Consider the following 25593-nt stretch of genomic DNA (forward strand, 5'->3'; position numbering starts at 1 on the left):
ATTTCTATCACATCAAATTTTATAACTCATTCTTTTTTTTTTTTTTTTTTCAATTACAAAATTTTATATCAATTTAGTTCATAAATATTTTAATACTATGAAGCTGGAGTATGAAGTTTTGTTTGCCAACAAATTGGCTTATAAACAGTCACAATCATAACTACTATATATAAATTGAAATTTGAATTATTGTTTGTTTTTTTTTAATTTTTAATTTAAGTATTGATTCGATGCCTTTTCAAAAATACCAAATCCTCACAACTTTTTTCATTAAATTTAAGTTTTCTTTTTCTATCCACAACAATTCCAACGTAAAAATGATAAATGTGTTGTAACTTCTATAAGAAATCTTTTTTATAAGAAAAACAAATTATCTATACGTTACACGTAATTTGCAGTTAGTTGGGTTTATATGATAAATTTACAATACCTTAGTTTATTACTTGGTATAAGAATAATAAAAATCTATTTACGTAATATTTATAATATTATCATTATTATTTAACATTTCTTTGGTTATTTTTATAATGTTGTCCTTATTACTTATTATTTAACATTACTTTGGTTTTTCTCCAATGATAATTATTTATTAATAAAATGTGATCTCCTTTCATTATCAAAAAGAAATATAAAAAAATCTGAACTCATATTACTCTTTTATTTCCTTTGTTGCCCTTTACCCTTTATATGAAAAATAGGGAGAGAATAGTTTAAACAATGTGATTTGGGCAGCGAAAAGTGAACTCCTTCCATTATCAAATTAATTAAAGCATTGAAACTAATCGCCGTTTATCACTGCTGCAGCTAAAAAAGTTCAAAGGTACTCTAAAATTATGCAGCGGAGACATAATTACTAATTTGGAACACATCCTAACAAACGTTCTCAAGAAGCTAAAATAAAAATTTTTAAAAGAAAAAAAAAAAAACCCAAAAGTCGGGGGAACAAAGCTACATATGAAAAGTGTCTATGTCCGCTTTTTCATCTCCCTATTTTTTTTTACTTCTTCCTCTTCTTGGGAGGCTGGAGTGCTTCCTCGTCTTCGTCCTCGTCCTCTTCGTCCTCGTCATCTGCTACTTCGTCTTCATCCTCTCCACCATCATCATCGTCGTCGTCATCACCATCTTCGTCGTCGTCATCCTCATCGCCATCATCGTTATCATCATCATCATCACCATCATCGTCTTGATCCTCCTCCCCGTCAAACTCTTCTTCTTCCTCTCCATTCTCTTCCGCCCCACCAGCTCCACCCTCTGGATTCTTCTTAGAATTACTTTTGTTATTATCGTTGAGGTTGTTGGTGTAGTCATCTCCATCTTCAGATGATAAATCCTCTTCACCTTCACCTTCACTCAAGTCGCCATCCCCATCACCTTCATCGTCATCATCAACATCTCCTCCAGCATCGAGCGGTGTGGACGAGGGGCACAGGGTGGAACTATCTCCTTTCATTTCAGGATTGATCAGAAATGCACCAAGAGAATCCTGCAACAAAATTCCCAAGAGTACAATGGTCCATAAGGTTAAGCATGTCAGCGACCAAAAACATCACTTCAAAAATGGTCGTTGCAATCAAAGAAAAACAGACAGAGAAACCACACAAGGACTATCAATTTCTATGTTCCTTATACACTTGAACTCAACATAGTAGGCAATAGATTTTAATGAAAACATTAATGCTAAAACAACGTAGCCGCTACCAGTTCACCTGAATTTCCTTTTAAAAAGTCAAATTGATAGTAATGCCTCAGAATTTCTTTTGTTTTACAATTTCAAAACATGATGATTAGTAACGATAAGGACATATTAAAATATTTAACAGAATATGATGGGACATATTAACAGAAATGAATAGTATGGCAGGCGTACATTTGTTTATTCCCCCCCGTCTCAGTCCTCCAATTTGACAATCTCTGTTTTTACTTTAACCTCCTCCCCTTTTTATTTTATTTTTTCCCCATGTCTTTTCTTGTCGGGATCTGGTCACCAACCAAAGTGATAAAGAACCCACTTTAACGTTTAAATTACCCACTAATTTTAATCAGCTACTTCAATTGAATGTCATAAATGGCATCCATTAAGAAGCAGAAAGGCAGAGGATGGTGGGAAGGGAATAAACTTCCCAATCACAATCGGGCGGGCACTATCATAAGCTAGAAATAGATACAGGAAGATGAAAAGATAATCTTTTGGGCACTAGAAACCACGTATTAAGATTGATTCCTAATCCAACAATTCTCAAAAAAGTCGCAAAGTACTCCAAGAATTATTCGACACCGAGTCCAAAGCATAATATTCCAACAACAAAAGAAAAAGGTGACATCTCCCTATCTTAACAATTGTTTAGTGAAATATTTCACATGAAACGAATAAACTTTGGAGCATAGCTTTATTTATTTTATTCTTAAATGGAAATAAAATGAAATTCCGTGTCAATCATCAATAGTATCTTCAACCACTGAAATGAAGTGAATTAAAAGAGGGATATGGCGTGTCATTCAAGTTGTCGGTTGAGGGTCATTTCCGTAAATTCAGCATCAAACCTCAACGAACCCATCAAGTGGGGTCAAGAAAATGATGGCCCAATAGCAAAAAAACAAAGGGAGAAAGATAAATCCAAAAGAATCAATCCCATGACGCGTGATTACAGTAATTTCCTTGAAAAAATAAAAATGAAAAGTTTTCAACTTTTTATTTTATTAATTTGTAGAAAAAGTTTTTGTTTTTTGGGTTTGAAAAGATCAACCAAAATAATCTAATGGAAGCCGTACGATGGGAATCAGTTAGCCAAACGGAAGGAGTGGCAGTGAATGGATCTGTTGGATATTTTTCTCACCTATCCTACAGCTTACTTTATCGACTAAGGCTCAGCCGAAATCGGCAAACATCAAAACGGTTGGCCGAAGCCGGGGGACTTCCATAAAAAAACACACAAAAAACCATCCAGTAAAAACCCATTTGAAACATAATTTTTCCTCGATATGAAAAGCATATCAACTAGAAACATTCATTAACTGGGCAGATAGAACTCAGAAATTACAGATAAGGTGGTAATTAAAAAGGTTAGAGACAGAGAGGGGCCTTGCCTGAGCCAGGCGCTGGGTGTTGACCAGAGCCGAAGCTAGTAAAGCAGCTAAGCAATTACTGGCGCATGCCAGTGAGCCATCACCGAGCGTGACACCTAATGAAGCATTTGCTATCTCCATTCGCGCGGCGACTGTTCCCTGCAAATGGATCAAAAAACACTGATGAGAGATGTGGTCGCCGTCAGATCTGTCTCCAAAAATTCAACAGCCGTTAAAAAATGAAAAAATGAAAACCTAAAAATTATAACAAAACATAACTCCACCGGAAATTCTCTCAGTCTCTCAGTCTCTCAGTCAGCCCCTTCCCCTACCGTGTTGATTTGGTAGTTTCTACCGCCTATCCTGAGGTTTGACCGCAGACAATAAATCCAAAAAGACTCATTCTAAGACATATTCAAATACCTTTTTTAAAAAGAGCATAAGAAGTTTTCTGACGCATCCTCTAACAAGCAGAGGGACCTAAACTTTCAGTGAAGCAAAAAATTCCAGTGTTCATAAAGTCAACGGTAAATCCATCCCAAAAGTTACAAAAAGCGTAGATATACGAGAAATTAAACTCCACACAGCACAGAAATTCAGTTAAGTCGTTCAGAAACGACCCCGAAACACTAGTAAAGTGAAGAACAGCAAAGAAGGTGAAGCAAAAAAAGCAGAAAACAAGAAAAGATGAAGCTCAAATAGGGGAAACAAAACAGAAACAGATAGAAGGAAGAAAAAAAAGGAATTAAGAGAAAAAGCATACCGAGAAGAGAGATCAGAGCAGAGAGATGGTAGATCTGGAGGTATGGAGATCTAAAACCACAGAAAAGAAGGAGGAGAAGGGAGGTTCATTGTGGACCGTCGGATCGAGATCGAAAAGACAAAAGAGAAACGAAGATATAGAATTATCGGCGGCACTCAGAGAAGGGGGGGGGGGGGGGGGTTGAGAGGGAAAGAGGTGAGAGAGGGGAAGTGAGAGAAGCGAGTGCGATTACTGGAGACCGACTGCCCGTAATTTTCCAGTCCGGTATCGGGCAGATCGGGCAGCGTCGTAATCTTGTAAAAAAGACCGCGTTTTAAGCTGCCCAATGAGCCTCGATGGACAGGTGTGGGTTCGGATAAACTTTTCTCTTCTATTTTTCCCTTTGGTCCTTTCTTTTTTTCCTTTTTACTTTTTCAGCAACCAGTTTTTCCATTTATTACACAAACCTTCCTCCAACGAAAACTGTCTTTTTCATAAAGTCTTCGTCCCCCCCCTTTTTTTCTTTTTTCCTTCCCCCCCTCTTCTTCTTCTTCTTCTTCCTCTTCCTCTTTTAAATCATTCTTATTTAAATTTAATATGGCTTCAACTTTAAGCATCTGAACAACTCTTTATCTTCAGACTAAAAGTATAGTATTCAAATTATTATTATTCCTAAATAAGAACAGTATCGTCAGACCAGACTCAGTCCACCAGGAACTCCACATCCTTGATTATAAATTAATATCAATGAAAGGATATTGTTAATTTAAGAATAAACCGATAGAGCTTAGATTTTAAGCAAGAGGGAGGTATGGGCCTGTTTTAACAACCAGGCCCAGGCCCATTCTTGGTCCAATTAACCATCTTCTTCTGGAAGGATCAAAAGCTCCTCCACTTTAAAACCATGGAAGATGTTTAATAACCCTAATCCATGTATTTTCAGGAATGGGGACACAGATGGCTTATATTTTAAATTTTCAAAACAATTACCTTTTGAAATATGTCATTACCCGTAGTTATAATCTATGAACTAAATGCAGTCATGGTAGGTTCTTTGGCAAAGCAGAGAACGCCTTCTCTGGAAAAGGTTCGGATAAAAGAATAATAGAAACTACAAAATAAATATCACACGGGAAGCCTCGGTTCTTATTTTGTTATAAATCAATAGGTTGAAGCAAACTTAGCTCAACTTGCATTTCCTTTCTTAAGAGAATGAAGATTTGATTCATTTTCGTTATTATACTAAAAAAACCAATAAAAACTTATCTCGAGACAACGATTCAATGTATTTATAAATGTAGAATAAATGTTAGGTGAGGTGTGATTCAAAATTTAAAAGTTAAAAGGACAAACTTGTAAGGAAGTTAAAAATTAGATATAACATAAAATTGGAGGAGCAAATTATGAAAGAAAGGATATAAGTTCAATAAACCACAAACAATATGGATTTTATTGTTTATGTGCTTTTGGGCATAAATTTGGGAGCTGTCTTTTGAAATGAACCACCACTGGCATCTATCTAATACATATTCTGCAGTAGTCAAACATAGGAATGCTGTAAAAGAAAAAAGAAAGAAAGAAATGTTCTTGTTTGATTAGTGGACCAAACTATATGCTCCCACCACCAAGTGATTACATAATATACTAATTGGTATAGCAAAACTTGGATGCTTCTCATACACCATCTTTTTGGTGTACACCTAAATCTCATAACAAAAAAATAGGTTTCTATGTAGCAAACTATAGTTGAACTAGTAGATTTTGAAACCTAAGAATCAAAATAGATATCAAACTGATGGAAGAACTCAAAATTCAAAAGTAAAAATATAACCTTTTGAAATCTAAAGATCAAAATAGATATTAAACTAACTCAAAACAAACATTACTTTTATTTCTGTTTTTTATATAATACAGTGACATAGTTATTATTTCCACAATGAATTGAGGTGTCAACTTGTCACTAATACATTGGAGAGATCGTTAAATAGACTAAAACGTTATAAACTCACCATTTATCACGGCAGTTTATAAAAATGGAAGTTGTAAAAGAGATCCAAAGAAATCAAAGTCTTCAAAAGCCAGCAGGAGCCCCACCCTTTCTGGGGTCACTTACAGCAACAAGCTTCCCGAAGCCATCACCTTGTCTCAATGAGCTAGAACCTTGAACAATGAACTGACAAATTGTTCCTCCGGCAAGCCCTTCTAAGACGTGACCTTTCTTCGCAAGGACTGCCCTTGTTTCAGCCGGAACTTCAAAATGATCCCCCAGCACAGTGGTCCAGTTCTCATAGTTCAAAATGTTTGGAACCAGCTGTTCGTTTACCAAATTATATTAATTCCCAAACTTCAAATTGCACTTCAGTGACTAATATTTTAGTGTAAGAATGTTTGGATCAGATGAACAAATGGAGGAATATTATGAGATGGGTTGGTGAAGGGAAGCTAGATGATGAAACGAACCTGATGGTAAACTCTGGGAGCCATCACAGATGAGAAAGGACTCATTCCTTTTGCAAAATGATTCAACAAAACCTCTGCTGTTCCAGCAATGATGAAGCCTCCTCCACTTGCACCGACCACAGCTTTCAGTTGACCATTCTGTGGATGAGTTTTACGAAAATCTTCGATTATAACATATTTATAGAGAGAGTGAAATTTGGAATTCAAGTTCATTTGTGATTGGAGGAAATTAGAATGAAAAGGGACCTTTAGAACAATAGTAGGAGACATGGATGACAATGGCCTTTTTCCTGGCCTAATGAAATTGGCTGGTGCTGGTGGAAGTTGATTAGCAGAAACATTAGCCGGGATAGCAAAATCGTCCATTTCATTGTTCAAGACTATTCCTGTACTTGGGGACAGTATATGTGCTCCAAAATAGTAGTTCACAGTGGTAGTCATGGAGACGGCATTTCGTTCTCCATCGACTACAGACAAATGACTGGTTCCATGGTCATTGATTGGATTCCATCTGTTACAAACAGAATATATGTTACCAACAGGCTCAACTCAAAGGAAGAAAGTAGAGATAGAAGGTCTTGCTTGGAACGACGAGGAAGCACTTGGAAATGCTTACATTTATATGAGGATATAAAGGAAATACTAACGGCGAATCCATGTAGGAGCACTGACCTGCCACCATAATGGCTTGGATGAAAAGTTTTGTTGTCATTGATGGTTTTCTTCAATTGTTCAGCAAATTTGGGTGAGAGCATATCAGAAAGAACTTCGGTAACATTGTAGAAATCAGGGTCACCGAGGTTCGTCCTTACTGCAACCACATGTTTCAATGCTTCAATCTCCCGATGGATACCAAGAGGGCCCAAAAGCCCTGAAGGCAGTTTATATTGAGCCAGAATATTAAGCATCTGCAGTAGAACGTGGTGTTACTAACAAAATGAACTTTTAACAAAACTGCTCATAAAGACAAGACAACAAACTTACAAGGATCACTCCAGAGCCTCCTGAAGGAGGAGGCATGGTGGTTATCTCGAGATCCATTGTACGAGATAAGATGGGGACTCTAGTTTTAACTTGATAACTCTGCAAGTCCTTCATTGACAGTAACCCTCCAAGCTTCCTGATGTCTCTTATCAAGTTAATTCCGATCGAACCATTATAGAAGGCACTGACACCAAATCTAGAAATAGTTCTTAGAGTTTCTGCCAGTTTCTGGTTGCGGACAATATCTCCCTGTTTCAACAATTTTCCACCTGATGTTAACAAGTTCCTGAGCCCTTCATCCCCTAAGATCCCTGATTCTGTTCTAACCATCTGCATATGAAGGTATGGAGATATTTTAAACCCCAAGCGAGCAAGACGTTCAGCTGGTTGAACAAGCCTTGCCCATGGAAGCTTTCCATGTTGTTTCCAAGCCTCATGAAGCCCTGCAAGTTCTCCTGGAACGGCAATGGAAAGGGCTCCGGATGCTTTTGATGCAACATTGCCAGCATACATATTCTGTATATGAATGCAAAAAAATTTAAGAAACTGATTCAATGAGAAATTTTGGATGAGTGAAGTTATCAGGTTGTGTATAGCCAATTGATAACAACTCATTATTCATCAGTTTCCAAATGTTAAAACTCAAAAGTTACACCCAAAAGACTTTTAAGCATATGCTCGTGTAAAGTTCAACACAATGATGATGAAAGATATGAACTACTTAAATAACACTATTCAATGCCATCAAACTATCAATCACTATACAACATTTGAATTTCAGACATGAATGAACAACATGAGCTTTCCAACAACAATAAAATGAGCAAGAAGACTATATGACCATTGTGCTTCTTTTTTTCTTCATGAAAAATGATTAAGTTGGAAATCTAACAAAGAAGAAGAAAAAAGCGGAGTACCATTTACCTCAGAAGCTAGCAAAGGTGCGGTCTCCCTCATATCGAAAGCCTGAGCTTTTCCACTGGCTGATCTGATCAGCATAAAGGCTCCTCCACCAATGCCACTTGATGCAGGACTAACAACCCCCAGGCAAAGAGCAGCAGCCACTGATGCATCAACAGCATGTCCTCCTTCGCGTAGAACATCCATACCAATTTTGGAGCAACGGCGATCATCTGCGGCAACGGCACCATGGCTTGCTACAACAACTTCAGGTCGAGCTATGGAGGTCGGAGTCAGTAACCCAATAGAAACAAGAACAATCACAAGCCACCGTATCAACATTGCTGCAGCCACACATGCAAACCATTATAGATTACTCAGTAAATAATACTGATCAGTTTAATTGGGAAAAAAAAATGTAAATCACTATCAGGAGAGCATACATTGATATATTCTTGCTGGCCAAACTATGTTTAAAGATATGATACAGAATAAAGGTTTTAATTAATTTTTAAAGTTTTTCAAATCAGCCCATTTGCCGAGGATTTATAATTATATTAAAAGCAACGTAACTAAAACCGTGATTACGATCAGGGGCGCATTCATTGACTTTTGAAGGCCAAACCATGTTTAAAAAGAGCAAAATGGCTTTGATCTTTTATACAGTTTTCTAAATCAGCCCATGTGGAATTTGAAAATAATGCCAGAAGCAGCACAAGTAAAATGATTTCAGTATCTTTAAGGTGCAAAACAATTCCTTAGACCATGTTTTGTTCCTGTATTGATGAGAACAAGATTTTGAAAATAGAACACGCCACAAAAGATAAGATTGAATTTAGTGCGTTTGTTGGCCTTAGAAGTTCATTTGGCAGTAAAATTTGCCAAGTGGATGTTTATGTGGAAATTTCTGTTTGGTACTTGGAATGAAAAGAATCTGTGGCAGAATCTAACTGCTAGAAGTTGACAAATTGGAAAAGATTTTCTAAGAGAGACGGTAAGCGGATGAAGAAAGAATGATTAGAACAATAGAGAAAATGAACAAATAGTGTACAAGCTCATGCCTATGGAGGGAAAAAGGGTGGCCGTGTTATTTCTTCTAGAAAATTTTGAGTGAAAATGTTTTAGATGGCAATGCTATTGAAAATGTTTTTTTTAAAGAAGTAAAATTTTGTTAGATATGCTATATTTAAAACCATTCCAAACTATAATGTTATATTATTACTAAAACTAAAATAACTCAATGTTTAATTTTATCATTTTGTTAAAATTAATTTTAAATAATTAAAAACCTTTTTTCTAAAATAATTTTGAAAATAACAAAATCCATAAAACCTATACCACCGTCCAAATCTAATTCAAAACACCAATTATCATTTAAATGTGAATATCCTTCCTAAAAAAATGTCAAAAAAGTAAGCCACCACAAAGTGACGGTGATTATAAGTACAAAGTTTGTAAAAATAGTAAAAAAATTATGATAATAGAGTTCATGTCACTTATCTTTTTAAAATTGTAAAAATAACAAATTTAGATATAAAATATATATATATAAAAATAAAAAATATGTTATTAACTGTTTTTTACTCAATTTTTTATTAGCTGTTTTTTACTAAATATTTTTATCATCCAATCCAATTTTCTAAAAATATCTCCCAATTTGTATAGTTGTTAAAATTGGCGTTGTAACCTTGTAGAAGTTTGACCAAACATTTGCAAAGAGCTTTCCGGACGATCTACGCCATCGTCGTTACGTTGGTCCTCAAATTACTATTCTCACTCTTCGCACCCCCAAATGTATAATCATTCTCCCCACTAATATTACTTCAATTTTCCATGGAAGATTGAAATGAGTTCAATTTGAGGAAAAACCTTTCCCCAAGATTCTGCCATGAATGATTTCAGAACGACGAAATAAAATGGAGAGTTCTGACTCAAATCACCAATTTATAACCACAAACAAAAACCCAGAAACCAAAAGGCGAGAATGGATCACGTTGAAGCAAGATTGAAATTACTCATTCAAACAGTGACTCACTTGGGATGATTTATTGGCTAAGTAAGAGAATCAGCTCGAATCCGCCCTTTCTTGTCGTCTTCTTCTTTCCGTAGTCGATTTATTTGGCAGCAGCCTTGTTCTTTCCTGGGAATTAAAGAAGAAAAGCAATCGCAATAAGGAAGTTGCATTGACAATGGGTGAAAAACAGGAAAGAAGGCGATATATCGTTATCATAATCGACGACTTTCGTGACAATTTTTGGGCGTTGTTTTTTTATGAATCGGATAAATTAGGATTTAGGGTCTAGTTTTCATCTTTTGCGGTTTCGTCGAAGTTCACTTTACCTTGTAAATTCTGCACTCCACATTTCTCGAGTCGTTCGTTTCAGATAATTTTCCGAATTTTCAAGGGCTAAAACTACGTCCTGATTATCCAGAGGAAAAGAGCCGTTGATCATCCGATTCGACCCAACTTGGCGGATTGATGAGAGATTAGAGAAGAATCAAAAGAGGTCGCATAGTGCGATAGTTACTCTAGGAATCTTCCACCATGTGAACCTTTTTTCCATGGACCTTTGAAAAAGTTTGAAACTTTCTTTGTTAGAACTTTATTTCCATCGTGCGATATTTCGTGGATAATACTAAGATACAAAATCTTGTAATCTAAAAGTAAAAGAATCTAAGTCAGTGACTTGATAATTTTACTTATTCTATGCTTGAATTTCATGAGTAACTCAGCAAACCCCGTCTACAAGATACAATCAACCATCCTTTGTGAAAACACTCTGAAAGTTTTGAATAAAAGGTGATGAAAAAGTGGTTCTAAAATGCCATTTGAAAAAGAAAAAGACACATTAATGAACTATTTGTTAGCATTCAAATACTTCGTTCTTAGTTAATTATGAAATTCGAAAAGACATGTTCATTGCAACCACAACCTAAAAGTACATCTTCTGCCTAACTTTATTTGGGTTAATCCTATGCCAAAACGAGTATCCCCTCCGTCCAAGAAAAATCTACAATCCTACTTTACAATCTCAAAATGAACCTTTTCTCTCCTTATAAACATTATTATTTTATTTCTTTCCACTGATTTAAATTCATTCTGCTAACATGTCTTTTAACAATGGAAGCTATTGAAGAGATCCAAGAATTCACAATCTCAAAGCCAGCCGGAGCCCCACCTTTCCTTGGATCACTTACTACCACAAGTTTATCCACGCCACCACCTTGTCTCACTCACCCAAAACTTTGAACAATGAACCGACGAACTGTCTCTTCTAAGACACGACCCTTCTTATCAAGGTCTGCCCTTGTTTTAGCAGGCACTTCAAAATGACCCCCAAACACATTGGTCCAATTCCGCATAGTTCAAAATGTTTGGAATCAGCTGTTTGTTTGCTTCAATTCAACAAAAAATGTATTAGTTCCCAAATGACTAACATCTAGTAGTGCAAGAAGGTTTAGATCGGATGAATCGATATAGAAGTATTACAAGACGGATCGGAGAAGGAGCGCATTAACCGGATGATAAACTTAAGGAGTCATCACAAAATGATTCAACAAAACCTCTGCTACTCCAGCAATGATGAAGGCTCCTCCACTTGCACCAACCACAGCTTTTAGTTGACCATCTTGTAGATGAAATTAAGTTCAAAGAAATCTTCAATTACAAGACACCTATAAAGGTAGTAACATTTTGAAATTCAAGTTAAGAAATTAGAATGAAAAGAACACCTTTAGGAGATAGTAGGAGACATGGATGATAATGGCCTTTTCCCACAGTCAGCGAGACAGCGTTATCAAGTGTTGAATAAAGAAGTTGGGCTGAATTTCATCACCTTCTGGGCTGGAGGCCCATTATAGGCCCATATATAATATCCGACCCGCGTTGTTCGCATCCCGTCAACATTGCTATTATTCAATTTCAAACCACCATCTTTCTCCCGCCCAATCTTCTTGCCCACGTCTCAACATCGGTTCTTCGGCAGAGCTCAAAAAGAGGAAGAGAGAGATTTACCGGTGTAAATTAATCCATTTTTTTCCGTCTCCGGCAGCTACATTTCTTCATGTTTTAGAATCCCACTGCGAACTTCAATTAATTTCACTGTGCACTACATTAGGGTTTGAAAGTTTTTGTACAGTTGAAAATCCAGTGACGAAGTACGGATTCATCTCAGAATGCTGCAATCTGAGTAGTCCAGTAAAGCCAAGAAAGACTGGTAGCTGAGAATGGCAAGGCGAAAGGCGAAGAAAACGGTTAAGAAGTCCAGCCCTTCACCTATACTAGAAGCAAAGGATGAAGCAGCGAATGACGAGGATGGTATGTTGAAATTCGTGGTGATTTCGATTCTTTTACTGAAGCCGGAATTTAATTGAAAGAAAATTGTTTTGTTTCTCTTCCCGTTAACATAATTGTTCCTCTGTTTTCCCTTTTACTCGTGTTTAGTTGAACGGCATGCTGCTGCAATCCGTGCCATTCGGGATGTGGAGATCGGGCGTTTGATTACTGAATTGCGGTTGCTTCGTTCGTATTTCAACAAGGAGCAATTGCAAACTCCTTTATTGCAATTCTTCGAAGAAAAACTTCCTAGGTTGTCTATTTCGAGAACAGGCGAACAAGGAGAAATTGAAGTACAATGGAAGGATACAGAGGATGAACTACGCACCAATCCAGCTGATGGAATAGATATACATGCGTCTCTCCTTCACCGCCTGTCGATAGCTTATCCTAACTGCTCTGCCGGAATGCGATCTTTCAATGGATTCGAATTTTCCAGTAAATCAGGTATCTGTAGATTTTGGATTTTGGAGCGCAAAATCATTTAGTAAGTGCCCCCTTATACGACGCTTCTTTGCTGCAACTCACCTTCTTTTCTCTACTGATGGCAGTGAAAACGAATCCTTTCATTGTCGAGAACCTGCAAATTCCAAACTTTGTAAGTAATATTTGCATATGATATCTTAAATCGTACAGTAGTAGAATGAGTTATATGGTGCGAGCACACAACATACGATGTAGTTTGTCTATATCTTTTGTTTCATGTTGTTGATTTGTGGAAGAACGCTACTAGAAATAAAACCGTGAACAATTTGGTATTGACTCATAGATTTGTTAACAATTCTTGATTTTAGGTTTTGGAGGAGCCCTCGGATAATTTGGTGCTCGGCATGCCAGACATACACCAAACTCCTGGGGTTTGTATCTTTATGGTTTTTGCACATCGCTTATTGCATTGGCCTTTTCATGTTAATATTCTATAGCTGTCTGTTATTGCCATTTTTTTAGGCGGTGTTTTCACTTAAATTATCTAGGCACATTGATTGTCGGGGTCTAAGGAATGGAATTACTGTAGTGATAGATGGGTGGCTGCAATCAATTATTAATGTTTTATTTTCAATAATTAACGGTGTTTTGTTTAAATATTTAAGGGTGTCTAAGCTAATTCATGTCTATAAGTAGGGATTTATTGCCTCAATCTGTCAATAAGTTTGAGTTGTGACTTCTTGGTTATAAGTTGGGATCTTGTTGCCCACCATCAGTTAAACTTTGTGGTTAATGAAGTCTAAATGTAGGGAATAAGTTCAGCACATAGTGGCCATCCCACTACCAAATATTTGAAAATCAAAGTAGAATCACATTATGATAGTTTTTTCTGTGAGGATAGTTGAGGCTAACAAGCTGACCTTAAAGAAAACATGGCCTTCATATACTCATTAGTAAATCGGAAATGAACTTTGAACCTAGTATTTGTCTTGCAATCGGATGCTATTTGAAATTTTGGAACGTTGGACTATAGTTTTGTTTTTTCTTCTCTCTTTTAATGGTTCATTTTGGATTTGAATATTTCTACTCCGAAACTTCAGTGTAAATGTTCCTATGGATATCAATACCATGATAAAAGTTCATATTTATATATGTTTTCTGCCAACCAACTAGGGGAGATAAATTAAGTTCCGAGCTAAGTTGCAAAAAAGTTATTGGGAGCCGGGAGGCAATAGTCGATCATTTCAAAAATCAATCATGACTAGATCGTAGAGGGAATGATGGAACACGGCTTCATTTCTAGTAATTAAATAATTTATTTGTTAAGACAGGGAAAATCTTGAACCCATGAAGGAAGCTGCAAAGATGAATTCTAAGTACAAAGATCGGCATGGTTCTTACTAAAAAATACATGTAAAGATTATATTTTAATAACATCTCAGGCTTGTTCGAGGGATTATCCCTAACAGAACTTGCTTAAGGCTGTTTTTGTCATTGTTGCCTCTATTTAGTGTATTATACTATAACTATAAGCTAACTAGCCTTCCTTCTACAGGTGAGTAACCAACGATTATCCATTGGGATGACTCCGAAAACCCGAAGACTGCCAAAACCAGGCGAGATGCTTGTGTCCATCCATGGATCCCCCTTGGGTGTTTACAAGGAAGACAACATGGAAGCAATCCATGGTATGCTCATTTAGGTCATTTCCATTTCTAGACATGGAGTATTTTGGTGGGTTTATATAAATCGTGCTTCTACATTTTTCTAATGGGTAAATTGATATTGTGCAGAATCGGAAGAGGGTTGATTTGCTGATTCAACGCGACTTGACTGCTTGTCAATAGAAGTGATACTCCAAATGCGATCATCTCGACCATCGTTTTACTTTTACCTGATGTACTTTCAACCTTCTTGTCTTGTAATCTAACCTTTTGATTACTTCTTAAAAGTTACTCTTACGTGTATAACTATAAACTAGTGTGTTTTAACTCCAAGGAACGAGCATGTACAAACACGCAATTGCTCCACTAGATTATTGTTCATTGTTATTTGTTACGAAAGTTGACGTTGGATTAAAGGTAAATCTGGATTGTTGCTTTGTCTTTATTTCCAACATGTTTTTTGTGATTACCAACACAGTCTCAGATCGCTAATGAGGCAGAAAAATGGTTCAGACGGTTGCTTAGGCTCTCCGATGACAATTGAATCAATTTATATAATCCACAAATACAAAGCACACTTAGTTTGTCTGTACATCCCAATTTTGTGAGGAGTCGGACCTCATCAAATCATAAAATTTCATGGGAAAATAAATGAGCATATATACAAAATTTTGGTTTCTTTTCAAAACTCAACATTCCTGTAATTTTTGTAAAACTGCCGTACCATTCTCCAAATTTTAAGAGGAGAAGTCAAGAAGCTTCTAAAGAATGTAGATTGACCACAAAAAGGAAATTCTTAAGCTAACCCTAGCTCTGGAGCATGGTTTTCCACACCACTTTCTGAGTTTCGTGAACCTGTTCTAGTTCTTGAAGATCTTGGTTTTTGCACATTACTTTCTAAGTTTCTTGGACCTGATCTAGTTCTTGAAGATGACTGTTTTTCCACACTACTATCTGAGTTTCTTGAACCTGTTCTAGTTCTTGCAGGTTCTGGTTTTTCTTGTGACGATCCAATGGTTCCCAAAGCATCGAGGAAGAATCTCTTATTTGGAATGATGCCAGCTTTGTCCATATTCTTCAAGAGCTTCTCCAGAAGTTCCTTCTTATCAGCTTTGGTGTAAGCTTTATAAAGAAGCTTGTATGTTGTTGAATCTGGAAATACCCTCATATTACCTGCACTCTCAAAAAGCAAATCGGCTTCCAAGGGTAAACCATTGATGCAGTAAACATCAAGCATGGCATTGAGGGTTGAGACTCTCACCTCCTTCCCAGAATTAACCATTCCATCAAAGATTTCTCTAGCCTTAGAAACACAGTCACAATGACCATACATCATGATCAGGCTTTCACAAGTAACATAGCTGGGGTCATATCCCATATCCTTCATCTTCCTAAAAACCTCTTCAGCTTTCTCTCTAAGCCGTGCCTTCCCGTAGTTTGTGATCATTGAATTGAAAGTAGGCAGTGTTGGCCTCTCCTTCGATCGTAGTAAGCTCTTAAACACCTGTTCCATCTTGTCAAATAACTGTTTCTTCCCATATGAATCAATCAACAAGTTAAAGGATATGATATCTGGTTTAATTTGATTGCTTTTCATGCGAGCAAGCATCAATTCCATCTCTTTAATGTTCCCATTTTTCCCATATGCATCCATCACTCCATTATACGTATATATATCAGCTGAAACAACACTCTCATCGAGATCTTTAAACAATGTATTAACTTGATCCACTTTTGCAGCTTGAGCAAAAGCTCTGGTAAGAATGTTGTAAGTAACAATGTTTGGCTTACATCGTTCCATTCCTTTCATCTTCTCGAAGTACGAAAGGACTTTAACTAAAGCTTTAGCTTTGTCCTTAGAATGAAGATGTGCTGTGATAAGTGCATTGTACACAGAAGTATCAGGTCGACACCCACTATTTCGCATCTCAGAAAACAACCACATAGCCATCCGAATTTGACCCTTCTTTCCCATAATAGATATTAGTTTAGAATAAACCCCATTGTCAGCAATATACCAACGTTGTTTCTGCATCCATCTGAAGACCTGGAGATGAAAACACATCAATAAAACATAATAGCAGAAAAATGTAGACTCTCCCTTCTTCATCTATGCCTAAATAGAGCTTGAACTACAGTGAAAATTCAATTAATTCTGTGTAATGTTCACAAATTGAAAATTCATATCCTCGATTTCAAATTCAATCAACCGTCTTTGAGCATTTTCACCACTACCCATCAATCCAAGTTCCAAAAGTCAATACCCATAGGCTCAAATTCAGAGTTCAAAAGAAGAGAAGCGAACCTCGAGACATTCAAGCCATTTATCTCTTTTCCCCAATTCCTCAAATAGAAGAAAACAGTGCTCAGTTCTCATAACACGAACGTATTTGTCCAGTGTCTTGAGCAATGGTTCTTTGTCGCTGAAATTTCTAATTATACCTCGAACCAGTTCTTCAGCCTCGGATCTGTCGGTTTTAACCCCAAATTTCCTACTGGGTCGAGTCGAAATGCAGACCACTCGAGTCGAAACGGCTTTCTTTATAGATGAAGGGAGTGGAAGCCATAGCCGGGAGAGTTGGGAAGAAGAATAAGATGGAGTGAATGTGGGAGAAAATTGCAGAGAAAATGAAAGAGGCATTGGAGAATTTGAAGTACCTTGGAGTTCGACAGGGAGAGAGGATAGCAAAATCCGATGAAGTAAATGGTTGATTTTGTAAATTCCTCGCGTTGGAGAAAAAAACAAAAAAAAAACAAAAGAGGGAATTGAACCCGACGTGAATCGAACACGCAACCTTCTGATCTGGAGTCAGACGCGCTACCATTGCGCCACGGATCCACTTGTTGATTTCATAATTAAGTAAAAGAATTAAACCAATAATATTTTCATTGTAAGAAATAAAAATGATCTAAACATTAAGACTAAAGTTTGGATAATTTTTTTGAAAATGTTCTCTTTGTACAATTAACACGATTCTTGAAAAATCATTAAGCTACATTGTAACATCTTCAATAAATAATTTTATTCTCCACAACTATCATCTAATTTCCTCGAAATTTAACAAAAAAAATTGGAGGTTATGAGTAAAAGGAGGGTGTCATTGTTAATAAAAAATGTAAAACTGTGGGTTGGATTGCCTCTACCACAAGGAGAAATAGAAAAAGACGTGTGTGGCGGTTTCTTCCTGCACCAAACCAATAATGTTTGACCATTACAACCTAAGCCTTCTTTGAAATTAATGCATCTCCTAAGGATTTGCCATTGAAAAAATGGTAGTTTTGTATTCTCTTTTTTTTTTTTAATAACATTTTAAAATTTTTCTGTGTGTAGCCCATGAAATTAAGTGCAACAATCCATTGCTTTTTTTTTTTTCCTTAATGTGTGCAACTTTAGAAAGCTATGTATAGGTGAAAGAAGAAAAAATAATTTTCATTGTTGTTTCAAAAAAAAAAACGATCCATTTCTCGTTTCTATTTTTCTTTTTCCATTTATTGTTAAAGGAAGGAAATTCTTTCAAAAAACAAAAGTAAAATTGAATTATCGAGTAAAGGCCGTGACAGAAGAGAAATTAATTTTCGTAGTTGCAAGGTTATTCTTATTGTCCTCTTACCTTTTTTCTTTATTAAAAGAGAGAAGATTAGAAGAAAGAAAAGACGTGCAAGAAATGTTAGCTTTTCTATCCATAAAATAGAAAACAAAAGCAGAGAAGATTTTGAAAATAAACATAGATTTTTCTTTTCTTTTTGGATAAAGTTATAGAGAGAAACATCATATAAAATAAAAAAAAGTGTGAGAAAAATGAGTTAGCACATATGCATGGGAGACTGGCCGGAGATTCGCCAAAAAGATGGACGCATGTCACCGGAGGAAAGTTCATCGACAAATATTTAACCACAGGTTAAGTCTTCTTTTTTCAAGCCTTGAAAATTATTAATAAAACTATAATATACGTAACCTTTCATCACTTATTGCATACCATGGCTTGGGTTTCGGCTACAATAATTGGGTTACTGCTTCTTCTTCTTCTTCTTCTTCTTTCAAATTACCTCTTTGAAATATGGCTATTCAAGAATAAGAGTAAGGGCAAGAAATTACCTCCTGGCCCGAAAGGGTTTCCCATTTTTGGCAGTCTCAGTTTGCTCAAAGAGTTTCCTCATAGAGATCTTCATCGCCTGTCTCAAAAATATGGTCCTATTATGCACATCAAATTGGGACTTGTAAACACGATTGTTGTTTCTTCCCCACAAGCTGCTGAGCTTTTTCTCAAAACCCATGATCTTATTTTTGCAAGTAGGCCTCTCACTATGGTCTCTAAATTCTTGTCTTATGGCCAAAAGAATTTGGTTTTTGCTCAATATGGATCTTATTGGAGGAATGTACGTAAAATGTGTACACTTGAATTGCTTAGTAATCACAAGATCAATTCTTTCAAATCCATGAGAAAGGAAGAGGTTGGGCTGTTGATTGAGTATCTCAAAGAGGCTGCAAGTGATGGTGTTTCTATTAATATTAGTTCAAAAGCTGCGTCACTCATTACAGACATGACTTGCTTGATGGTTTTTGGGAGGAAATTTGGCGATGAAGAGTTGGATGATAGAGGTTTCAAGGCTATGATGCAAGAGGTGATGCAATTAATTGCTGCTCCTAATTTGGGAGATTTTATTCCCTTTATCGAAAGATTTGATCTTCAAGGCCTGAATCGTCGGATGATAAATGTTAGCAAAGTGTTTGATGGGTTCTTTGAGAGGATTATTGATGAACATCTCAAGTCTATGGGCGAAAAGAAGACAAAAGACTTTCTAGATGTCATGTTGGATCTAATGAATACTGAATGTCTTAGTTATGAGTACCGAATTGATCGATCCAACGTCAAAGCAATAATACTAGTGAGAATTCCAATCCTCTTAATCCAGTAAAAAAAATGCCATAATTAGAATTGAGTTACTTCATTATTGAACAAAGTTTCATAAATTTATAACTTTTTTTAAAAAATAATTTATAAAGTAATTTCAAATGAGCACGTAAATTATGAATTGAAATATTAATATTATTATTTTAGTTTCTATCTATTTTTAACAAATTCATTCTAATTATTAGATCTATATTATTAACTTTTTGTTCATTTTGAGATTATTGAATTTTAAAGAAAAAATCCATTTCCATCCAATAAAAATGAGGACAACTAAATGAATCATTTCTTTTAATGAAGTATAAAAGATCAAAAGGAAATGAAAAGTATGTAAAAGTAGTGCAATAATTTAAATATGACATAAAAGATGAATTGGTTCAATATATATATACTGAGTTTGATTTTGTTGAAGGATATGCTTGGTGCTGCAATGGACACATCAGCCACAGTAATTGGGTGGGCACTACCTGAGCTCATAAGACATCCACAGGTAATGAAGAAAGTGAAAGATGAACTTGAAAATGTGGTGGGCTTAGATACAATTGTGGAAGAATCACATTTAATTCACTTGCAATATTTAGACATGGTCATTAAGGAGATTCTTAGGCTCTATCCTCCCGTTCCATTGTTAGTTCCACACGAATCTCTTCAAGATTGCGTTGTTGATGGTTTTTTCATTCCAAGAAAGTCTCGTGTAATAGTAAATGCATGGGCAATTGGACGAGATCCAACTGCTTGGATTCATCCACTAAAGTTTCATCCAGAGAGATTCATGGATAGCCAATTGGATGTAAAAGGAAGAGATTTTCAGTTAATTCCATTTGGAGCTGGTAGAAGAGGGTGTCCAGGAATTCATTTGGGTTTGACTGTAGTTCGTTTGGTATTGGCTCAACTTCTACATTGCTTTGATTGGAAGCTCCTTGGTGGTATGTCAATAGATGAATTGGATATGACCGAAAATTTTGGTTTGACTTGTCCTAGAGCTCAAGATCTTATTCTCATTCCTGTTTATCGACTTCATATTTGAATTTAATTATTCTTCTCTCATGTCAATTTGAAAGTTTAATAATATGTAAAAGAATCATAGTCGTTCAATAAAATATCACGTGTACCATGTAATGATTGGTTAACTTAATCCCAAATTTTGAGTTTAAATTTCAAATGGGAGGAATCAAATGATTTATTGTAAAATTTAAAATTCTTGAAATTTATAAATTGGAAAATCATGAAATGAATTTTGTAAATTGTGTTTTATACAGTTCAAAATGAAATTCTTTTACATATTATTAATTTAGAGGAAGGATCTATATGTAATTTTTTTCAGTATTTCTTTTTATTGAAATGACTATATAATTCTTTTACTTATTATTAAACTCAACTTGGCACAATGAAAAGGGTAATTAAATTCAAATATGAAGTCGATAAATAGGAATGACAATAAGGTCTTGAGCTCTTGGACAAGTCAATCCAAATTCTTCGGTCATATCCAACTCATCTATTGACGTACCATTGGGAAGCTTCCAATCAAAACAATGTAGAAGTTGAGCCAACACCAAACGAATCACAGTCATACCCAATTGAATTCCAGGACATCCTCTTCGACCAGCTCCAAATGGAATTAATTGAAAATCCCTTCCCCTTACATCCAAATGACTTCCCATAAATCTTTCGGGACAAAACTTTAGAGGATGAATCCAAGCACTTGGATTTCGACCAATTGCCCATGCATTCACTATTACACGTGAATTTTTTGGAATGAAAAAGTCTTCAACAATGCAGTCTTGAAGAGATTCATGTGGGACTAGCAATGGAAGTGGTGGATAGAGCCTAAGAATCTCCTTAATGACCATATCCAAATATTCCAAGTGAATTAAATCTAATTCTTCCACCATTCTATCTAACCCCACCACATTCTCAACTTCATCTTGCACTTTCTTCATCACATCTGGATGTCTTATGAGCTCTGCTAGTGCCCATCCAATTACTGTGGCTGATGTGTCCATTGCAGCACCAAGTACATCCTATTCATGTATATGGAATGTAATAAGTGTATTTTAAAACACAAAAAATTACAAAACTACAAAATATAACGAAATTTTAGATATATCAAATATAGGTACCGATCAAATCACATTTTTAAATATAACAAAATGAACCAAAATATTTACAAAAATATAACAAAATTTAAATTCTATTAAAGAAAATTGTAAAAAATAACAAATTTAACATAATATTTATAACGTATAGCAAAATTTTCAGATTTTATCAATAGTAGACATTAATAAACATTTATATGCATCTATTAGCGACATTAATAGATAGTGGTAAAAGTCTATCAATTTAAAAATATTTAAATACAATATTTTAATTAACATAAGACAAAAATGGACATTATTAATAATTCCAATGACCAAAATAAATATTTTGAACCAAATAATCCCATATTCTTAAATTACCAATTGAACTAACATAATTTGAAGTATAAAAATAAATATGACCACTAAATAAAAAATACGGGACGTGAAGAGGCATTCAAACCTAAACAATAATAATAATAGATTTTCATCTACAAAACTATGAGCTCATCTGAAATTACTTTATAAGTCATTTAAAAAGAAGTAATTTTATGCACGAAAATAAATAATTCTTCAGACAAGAACTAACTCAATTTTTGACCTAGTTTGATGATTAAAACATTTAATTAAATGTCTTTAACTAGAGATCAAAGGATTTAAATTCTTACCAATATTATTGCTTTAACACTGGAACGATCAATTCGATACTCATGAGTATCTTCAGACTTCATTAGATCCAACATGACATCTAAAAAATCTTTAGTTTTTTTTTCACCCATGGACTTAAGATGTTCATCAATAATCCTCTCAAAAAACCTATCAAACACTTTGTTAATATTTTTCATCCGACGTGTCAACCCTTGAAGATCAAACATTGCAATAAAAGGAATAAGATCTCCCAAATTAGGAGCAGCAACTAATTGCATCACCTCTTGTATCATAGCCTTGAAACCTCTATCATCCAACTCCTCATCCCCAAATTTCCTCCCAAAAACCATCAAGCAAGTCATGTCTGTGCTGAGTGACACAACTTTTGAACTAATATTAACAGAAACACCATCATTTGCAGCCTCTTTGAGATACTCAATCAACAACCCAACCTCTTCCTTTCTCATGGATTTGAAAGAATTGATCTTGTGATTACTAAGCAATTCAAGTGTACACATTTTACGTACATTCCTCCAATAAGATCCATATTGAGCAAAAACCAAATTCTTTTGGCCATAAGACAAGAATTTGGAGACCATAGTGAGAGGCCTACTTGCAAAAATAAGATCATGGGTTTTGAGAAAAAGCTCAGCAGCTGGCGGGGAAGAGACAATAATTGTGTTTACAAGTCCCAATTTGATGTGCATAATGGGACCATATTTTTGAGATAAGCGATGAAGATCTCTATGAGGAAACTCTTTGAGCAAATTGAGACTACCAAAAATGGGAAACCCTTTTGGGCCAGGAGGTAATTTCTTGCCCTTACTCTTCTTCTTGAATAGCCACGTTTCGAAGATGTAATTTGAAAGAAGAAAAAGTAATGCAATTATTGTAGCCCAAATCCAAGCCATGGCATGGAGTTTTATTTGTCCCAGCTAATTAATGATGATGATATTGAAATAAAAATGGGATTTAATAATAAGCTTTGATTGTTATAATTAATTGAACTATCTCCAACCCTTTTTAAATGATAGGCATAGTTGTTAGATGGTTTTGTTTTGTTAATATTTTAAAGCCACCAAGAAAATTTTCAAAATTTCAAATTCAACTTTTGCTATATACTCTAGGGAAATTCAACTAGTGGAGGTGTGGGTAGGATGGTTTTCAACGATATCGGAGATCATGTAAAATTAAAAAAATTCTCCTTGTTAATTTTTTCTCCAAAGATGTACGATATTATATTAGAAGTAGAATGATTTTCAAAATATAATTTTGGATTGTTTTCTTCAATAGATCATACATGCATGGTGTGTATTTGTAATAATTTTGGAATGTCAAGATTGGGGTGCGGCCAGTATAAGTTTGAAGATGCAAAAATAAACTAAACTTCCTTTTAAATAAGACAGTTGAGTTCAAACTATTCATTCTAATTATTATTATTTATTATCTACAAGATACTAATGGGAGAGAGGGACAACTGCTCAACTGGATTTTTTTCTAGAAAGTAGACAAATTACTTTGGAGTTTTGTTATTATAAAAATAAATGGAAACAGGAAAGAGGTAATGAAATTAAAAAAGGGAGATGAGTATAAGAGTGGCCAAAAGTCCAAGCCATGCCCAATCTAATGATACATTTGTAATTATGCTTGGACAAAGAAAGTATTTGGCAGTAGTCTATATATCACAAAAGAGTGTAGCTTTGTAATTAATATATATCTCACGAACATACTTTACACAAAATATATCAATCATTTATTTTAGCCCCGAGCATCAAGTCAAATCTTTATCGATTTATTTCAATTCCAGTACTTTTAAATATTGAATTATTATTGTACATTGTTAATTAAAATGACGTCTCCAATTTTTTTTTACTAAATTTACATGGTACATGAATTCAAAACAAGCAATACATAATTGAAGACACTGTTTTCATTCATAATGAAAATGTCTACTAACTAAATTCAATAAAAATAAAATGAAAATGAATAAAAAGTTTAAATGTAGTTGTGGTAAAAATTATTGAAGTGATAGACAATTGAAATTACATCCCACTCGAGACTTCCAACTAGATCTAGCAAATCTGAGATAGATATTATTTTGATAGTGATTGGGTGTGTTGGAGTTTAGCATCTCAATTATGATGGCTCAAAAGTTGTTTACGTCGTCCAAGTCAACTCCAGAACAGTTGAATAAAACCCAAGACAATTTTTCATATAAATGTTAAATATAATCTTATACTCTCCTTCTAACTAGATCAACATCTAATTTTAAACTATACATTACATTTATTTGAGGTTAGATGAATAATTACTATTTTCATTATAACAAATTACATATTCAATCATAAAAAATAAAAAAAATACTCTAGTCACTTTACTCATTCATATAAAATATGTAGCTGTTAGTGAAATTCTAATTTTTTAAGTTACATTCATAAAGGCATGTTGGTAAAATATTGACGTCAATAATTAAGTTACTAAATATTGGTTGATGATGTTTTTATTTGTTTAGACATAAATATAGATTGATGTTGAACTATTAAAATAAGCAACATTGTTAAAGCAATGTGGGAGGACCCATGGCTATTATGTTATGGGATGTTATTAACTTTAATTTAATTAAAAATTTGATTGGATTAGATTAGATTATAGTTTCCTATACAACTATCAAATTTCAAGAATAGAAAGTTATTTAGTGACCACTACAAAAAAGTAAGTATAAAAAAAAATAAGATAAATGAAAGTTGACAATAATTAGACGTAGGTATAGCATAAGTTGCATGATAATTTATATCATGTATAATATTTTTTAAAATTACATCTATCTTTATTAAATTATTTTTTGGGATGCAAAATGATTAATTTTGTTTAATCTGTGTTTTGATGGCCGTAATTAAAGTTAGGTCACAAACAATTAATCCAAGAAAAGGACATGCATCCATTGTTATCAATGTCTATACCAAACGAAAAATACCCATCAGCCATTTCTCAAGTAAAAATTAAAACCCAAAAATACCCTCACCAGTCACCACTCAACTCTTCCATTATTGCTAACGTCCAACGCAAATTTAAATAAATATATTGATTTTTTAGTTTCATAGTTATATCACAAAATATCTTACATGCTTTAAATTTTATTTTCTTAAAAAAAGAGAAACATTAAATATTTTAATTTATTTTATTATTTTTCATAAGAATAAAGATAGACCATTTGAGATTGATTTAAAATAATTTAAATCACACTGTAATCTAGTTTATTTTAAATTATTCTAGAACACAATTTTACAATTTCAGGTTGAATTTTACCGTCTTAATCCAAAATTTTCACACTAACAAAATTAAAATTCAACTAAAATACTTTTTCTTATTTTCAAACATGGTTGAT

The 25593-nt window shown here is 34.6% G+C and overlaps 6 protein-coding genes and 1 non-coding gene across 13 annotated transcripts; 2 read left to right on the forward strand and 5 right to left on the reverse strand.

Annotated features, from left to right (window-relative positions):
* Positions 1 to 723: 723 nt before the first annotated feature.
* On the reverse strand, positions 724 to 4332 carry LOC101214252 (prostatic spermine-binding protein). Of its 3 annotated transcripts, XM_011659693.2 has the most exons (4): positions 3827 to 4332; positions 3343 to 3426; positions 3085 to 3222; positions 724 to 1483 (listed from the first exon to the last, which is right to left on the reverse strand). In XM_011659693.2, exons 3-4 carry the CDS (start codon positions 3202 to 3204, stop codon positions 998 to 1000), a joined length of 606 nt encoding a protein of 201 aa, XP_011657995.1. In that variant the 5' UTR covers positions 3205 to 3222; positions 3343 to 3426; positions 3827 to 4332; the 3' UTR covers positions 724 to 997. The 3 variants fall into 3 exon arrangements, with proteins under 3 accessions (XP_011657995.1, XP_011657993.1, XP_031743433.1); XM_011659691.2 differs by lacking the exon at positions 3343 to 3426 and having other exon boundaries at positions 3827 to 4331; XM_031887573.1 differs by lacking the exons at positions 3343 to 3426; positions 3827 to 4332 and having other exon boundaries at positions 3085 to 3241.
* A 1333-nt stretch (positions 4333 to 5665) lies between these two features.
* LOC101214973 (glutathione hydrolase 1) lies at positions 5666 to 10889 on the reverse strand. Of its 5 annotated transcripts, XM_004143444.3 has the most exons (8): positions 10490 to 10889; positions 10185 to 10289; positions 8174 to 8493; positions 7250 to 7765; positions 6938 to 7173; positions 6512 to 6776; positions 6266 to 6403; positions 5877 to 6116 (listed from the first exon to the last, which is right to left on the reverse strand). In XM_004143444.3, the coding sequence occupies exons 3-8, from the start codon at positions 8489 to 8491 to the stop codon at positions 5877 to 5879; spliced, it is 1713 nt and encodes a 570-aa protein (XP_004143492.1). In that variant the 5' UTR covers positions 8492 to 8493; positions 10185 to 10289; positions 10490 to 10889. The 5 variants fall into 5 exon arrangements, with proteins under 5 accessions (XP_031743431.1, XP_004143492.1, XP_011657996.1 ...); XM_031887571.1 differs by lacking the exons at positions 10185 to 10289; positions 10490 to 10889 and adding an exon at positions 8723 to 8884 and having other exon boundaries at positions 5666 to 6116; XM_011659694.2 differs by lacking the exon at positions 10490 to 10889 and having other exon boundaries at positions 10185 to 10453.
* A 371-nt stretch (positions 10890 to 11260) lies between these two features.
* On the forward strand, positions 11261 to 14997 carry LOC101215210. Its single transcript, XM_004143445.3, has 6 exons — positions 11261 to 12467; positions 12594 to 12932; positions 13037 to 13083; positions 13280 to 13342; positions 14467 to 14599; positions 14705 to 14997. The coding sequence occupies exons 1-6, from the start codon at positions 12377 to 12379 to the stop codon at positions 14719 to 14721; spliced, it is 690 nt and encodes a 229-aa protein (XP_004143493.2). The 5' UTR covers positions 11261 to 12376; the 3' UTR covers positions 14722 to 14997.
* A 107-nt stretch (positions 14998 to 15104) lies between these two features.
* Positions 15105 to 17278, reverse strand: LOC101212802 (pentatricopeptide repeat-containing protein PPR5 homolog, chloroplastic). The gene is made up of 2 exons (XM_004143517.3): positions 16881 to 17278; positions 15105 to 16622 (listed from the first exon to the last, which is right to left on the reverse strand). The coding sequence occupies exons 1-2, from the start codon at positions 17214 to 17216 to the stop codon at positions 15372 to 15374; spliced, it is 1587 nt and encodes a 528-aa protein (XP_004143565.1). The 5' UTR covers positions 17217 to 17278; the 3' UTR covers positions 15105 to 15371.
* A 64-nt stretch (positions 17279 to 17342) lies between these two features.
* On the reverse strand, positions 17343 to 17414 carry TRNAW-CCA. The gene has a single exon. It is a non-coding gene; the product is annotated as a tRNA-Trp (tRNA).
* Positions 17415 to 18217: 803 nt separating this feature from the next.
* Positions 18218 to 20647, forward strand: LOC101213043 (cytochrome P450 CYP736A12). The gene is made up of 2 exons (XM_004143518.3): positions 18218 to 19462; positions 19898 to 20647. Exons 1-2 carry the CDS (start codon positions 18554 to 18556, stop codon positions 20510 to 20512), a joined length of 1524 nt encoding a protein of 507 aa, XP_004143566.2. The 5' UTR covers positions 18218 to 18553; the 3' UTR covers positions 20513 to 20647.
* A 149-nt stretch (positions 20648 to 20796) lies between these two features.
* Positions 20797 to 23167, reverse strand: LOC101215453 (cytochrome P450 CYP736A12). The gene is made up of 2 exons (XM_004143446.3): positions 22229 to 23167; positions 20797 to 21506 (listed from the first exon to the last, which is right to left on the reverse strand). The coding sequence occupies exons 1-2, from the start codon at positions 23117 to 23119 to the stop codon at positions 20892 to 20894; spliced, it is 1506 nt and encodes a 501-aa protein (XP_004143494.1). The 5' UTR covers positions 23120 to 23167; the 3' UTR covers positions 20797 to 20891.
* Between the last annotated feature and the right edge of the window lie 2426 nt (positions 23168 to 25593).

Source organism: Cucumis sativus, chromosome 6 (assembly GCF_000004075.3).
Source record: "Cucumis sativus cultivar 9930 chromosome 6, Cucumber_9930_V3, whole genome shotgun sequence".
NCBI lineage: Eukaryota > Viridiplantae > Streptophyta > Magnoliopsida > Cucurbitales > Cucurbitaceae > Cucumis > Cucumis sativus.

What these genes read in the sequence shown, in the direction of transcription:
- LOC101213043 (XM_004143518.3), top strand. Translation starts at nt 18,554, where the DNA reads ATGGCTTGGGTTTCGGCTACAATAATTGGGTTACTGCTTCTTCTTCTT. An exon ending in ACGTCAAAGCAATAATACTA is followed by an intron (nt 19,463 to 19,897) that starts GTGAGAATTCCA and finishes ATTTTGTTGAAG; the next exon opens with GATATGCTTGGTGCTGCAAT.
- LOC101214252 (XM_011659693.2), bottom strand. Translation starts at nt 3,204, where the DNA reads ATGGAGATAGCAAATGCTTCATTAGGTGTCACGCTCGGTGATGGCTCA. An exon ending in ACACCCAGCGCCTGGCTCAG is followed by an intron (nt 1,484 to 3,084) that starts GCAAGGCCCCTC and finishes ATTTTGTTGCAG; the next exon opens with GATTCTCTTGGTGCATTTCT.
- LOC101215210 (XM_004143445.3), top strand. Translation starts at nt 12,377, where the DNA reads ATGGCAAGGCGAAAGGCGAAGAAAACGGTTAAGAAGTCCAGCCCTTCA. An exon ending in CGAATTTTCCAGTAAATCAG is followed by an intron (nt 12,933 to 13,036) that starts GTATCTGTAGAT and finishes TACTGATGGCAG; the next exon opens with TGAAAACGAATCCTTTCATT. An exon ending in ACATACACCAAACTCCTGGG is followed by an intron (nt 13,343 to 14,466) that starts GTTTGTATCTTT and finishes TTCCTTCTACAG; the next exon opens with GTGAGTAACCAACGATTATC.
- LOC101212802 (XM_004143517.3), bottom strand. Translation starts at nt 17,216, where the DNA reads ATGCCTCTTTCATTTTCTCTGCAATTTTCTCCCACATTCACTCCATCT. An exon ending in AATGGCTTGAATGTCTCGAG is followed by an intron (nt 16,623 to 16,880) that starts GTTCGCTTCTCT and finishes TTTCATCTCCAG; the next exon opens with GTCTTCAGATGGATGCAGAA.
- LOC101215453 (XM_004143446.3), bottom strand. Translation starts at nt 23,119, where the DNA reads ATGGCTTGGATTTGGGCTACAATAATTGCATTACTTTTTCTTCTTTCA. An exon ending in GTGTTAAAGCAATAATATTG is followed by an intron (nt 21,507 to 22,228) that starts GTAAGAATTTAA and finishes ATACATGAATAG; the next exon opens with GATGTACTTGGTGCTGCAAT.
- LOC101214973 (XM_031887571.1), bottom strand. Translation starts at nt 8,777, where the DNA reads ATGGTTTGGCCTTCAAAAGTCAATGAATGCGCCCCTGATCGTAATCAC. An exon ending in GAGGCTCTGGAGTGATCCTT is followed by an intron (nt 7,174 to 7,249) that starts GTAAGTTTGTTG and finishes GTTCTACTGCAG; the next exon opens with ATGCTTAATATTCTGGCTCA. An exon ending in CTCCTACTATTGTTCTAAAG is followed by an intron (nt 6,404 to 6,511) that starts GTCCCTTTTCAT and finishes ACTCATCCACAG; the next exon opens with AATGGTCAACTGAAAGCTGT.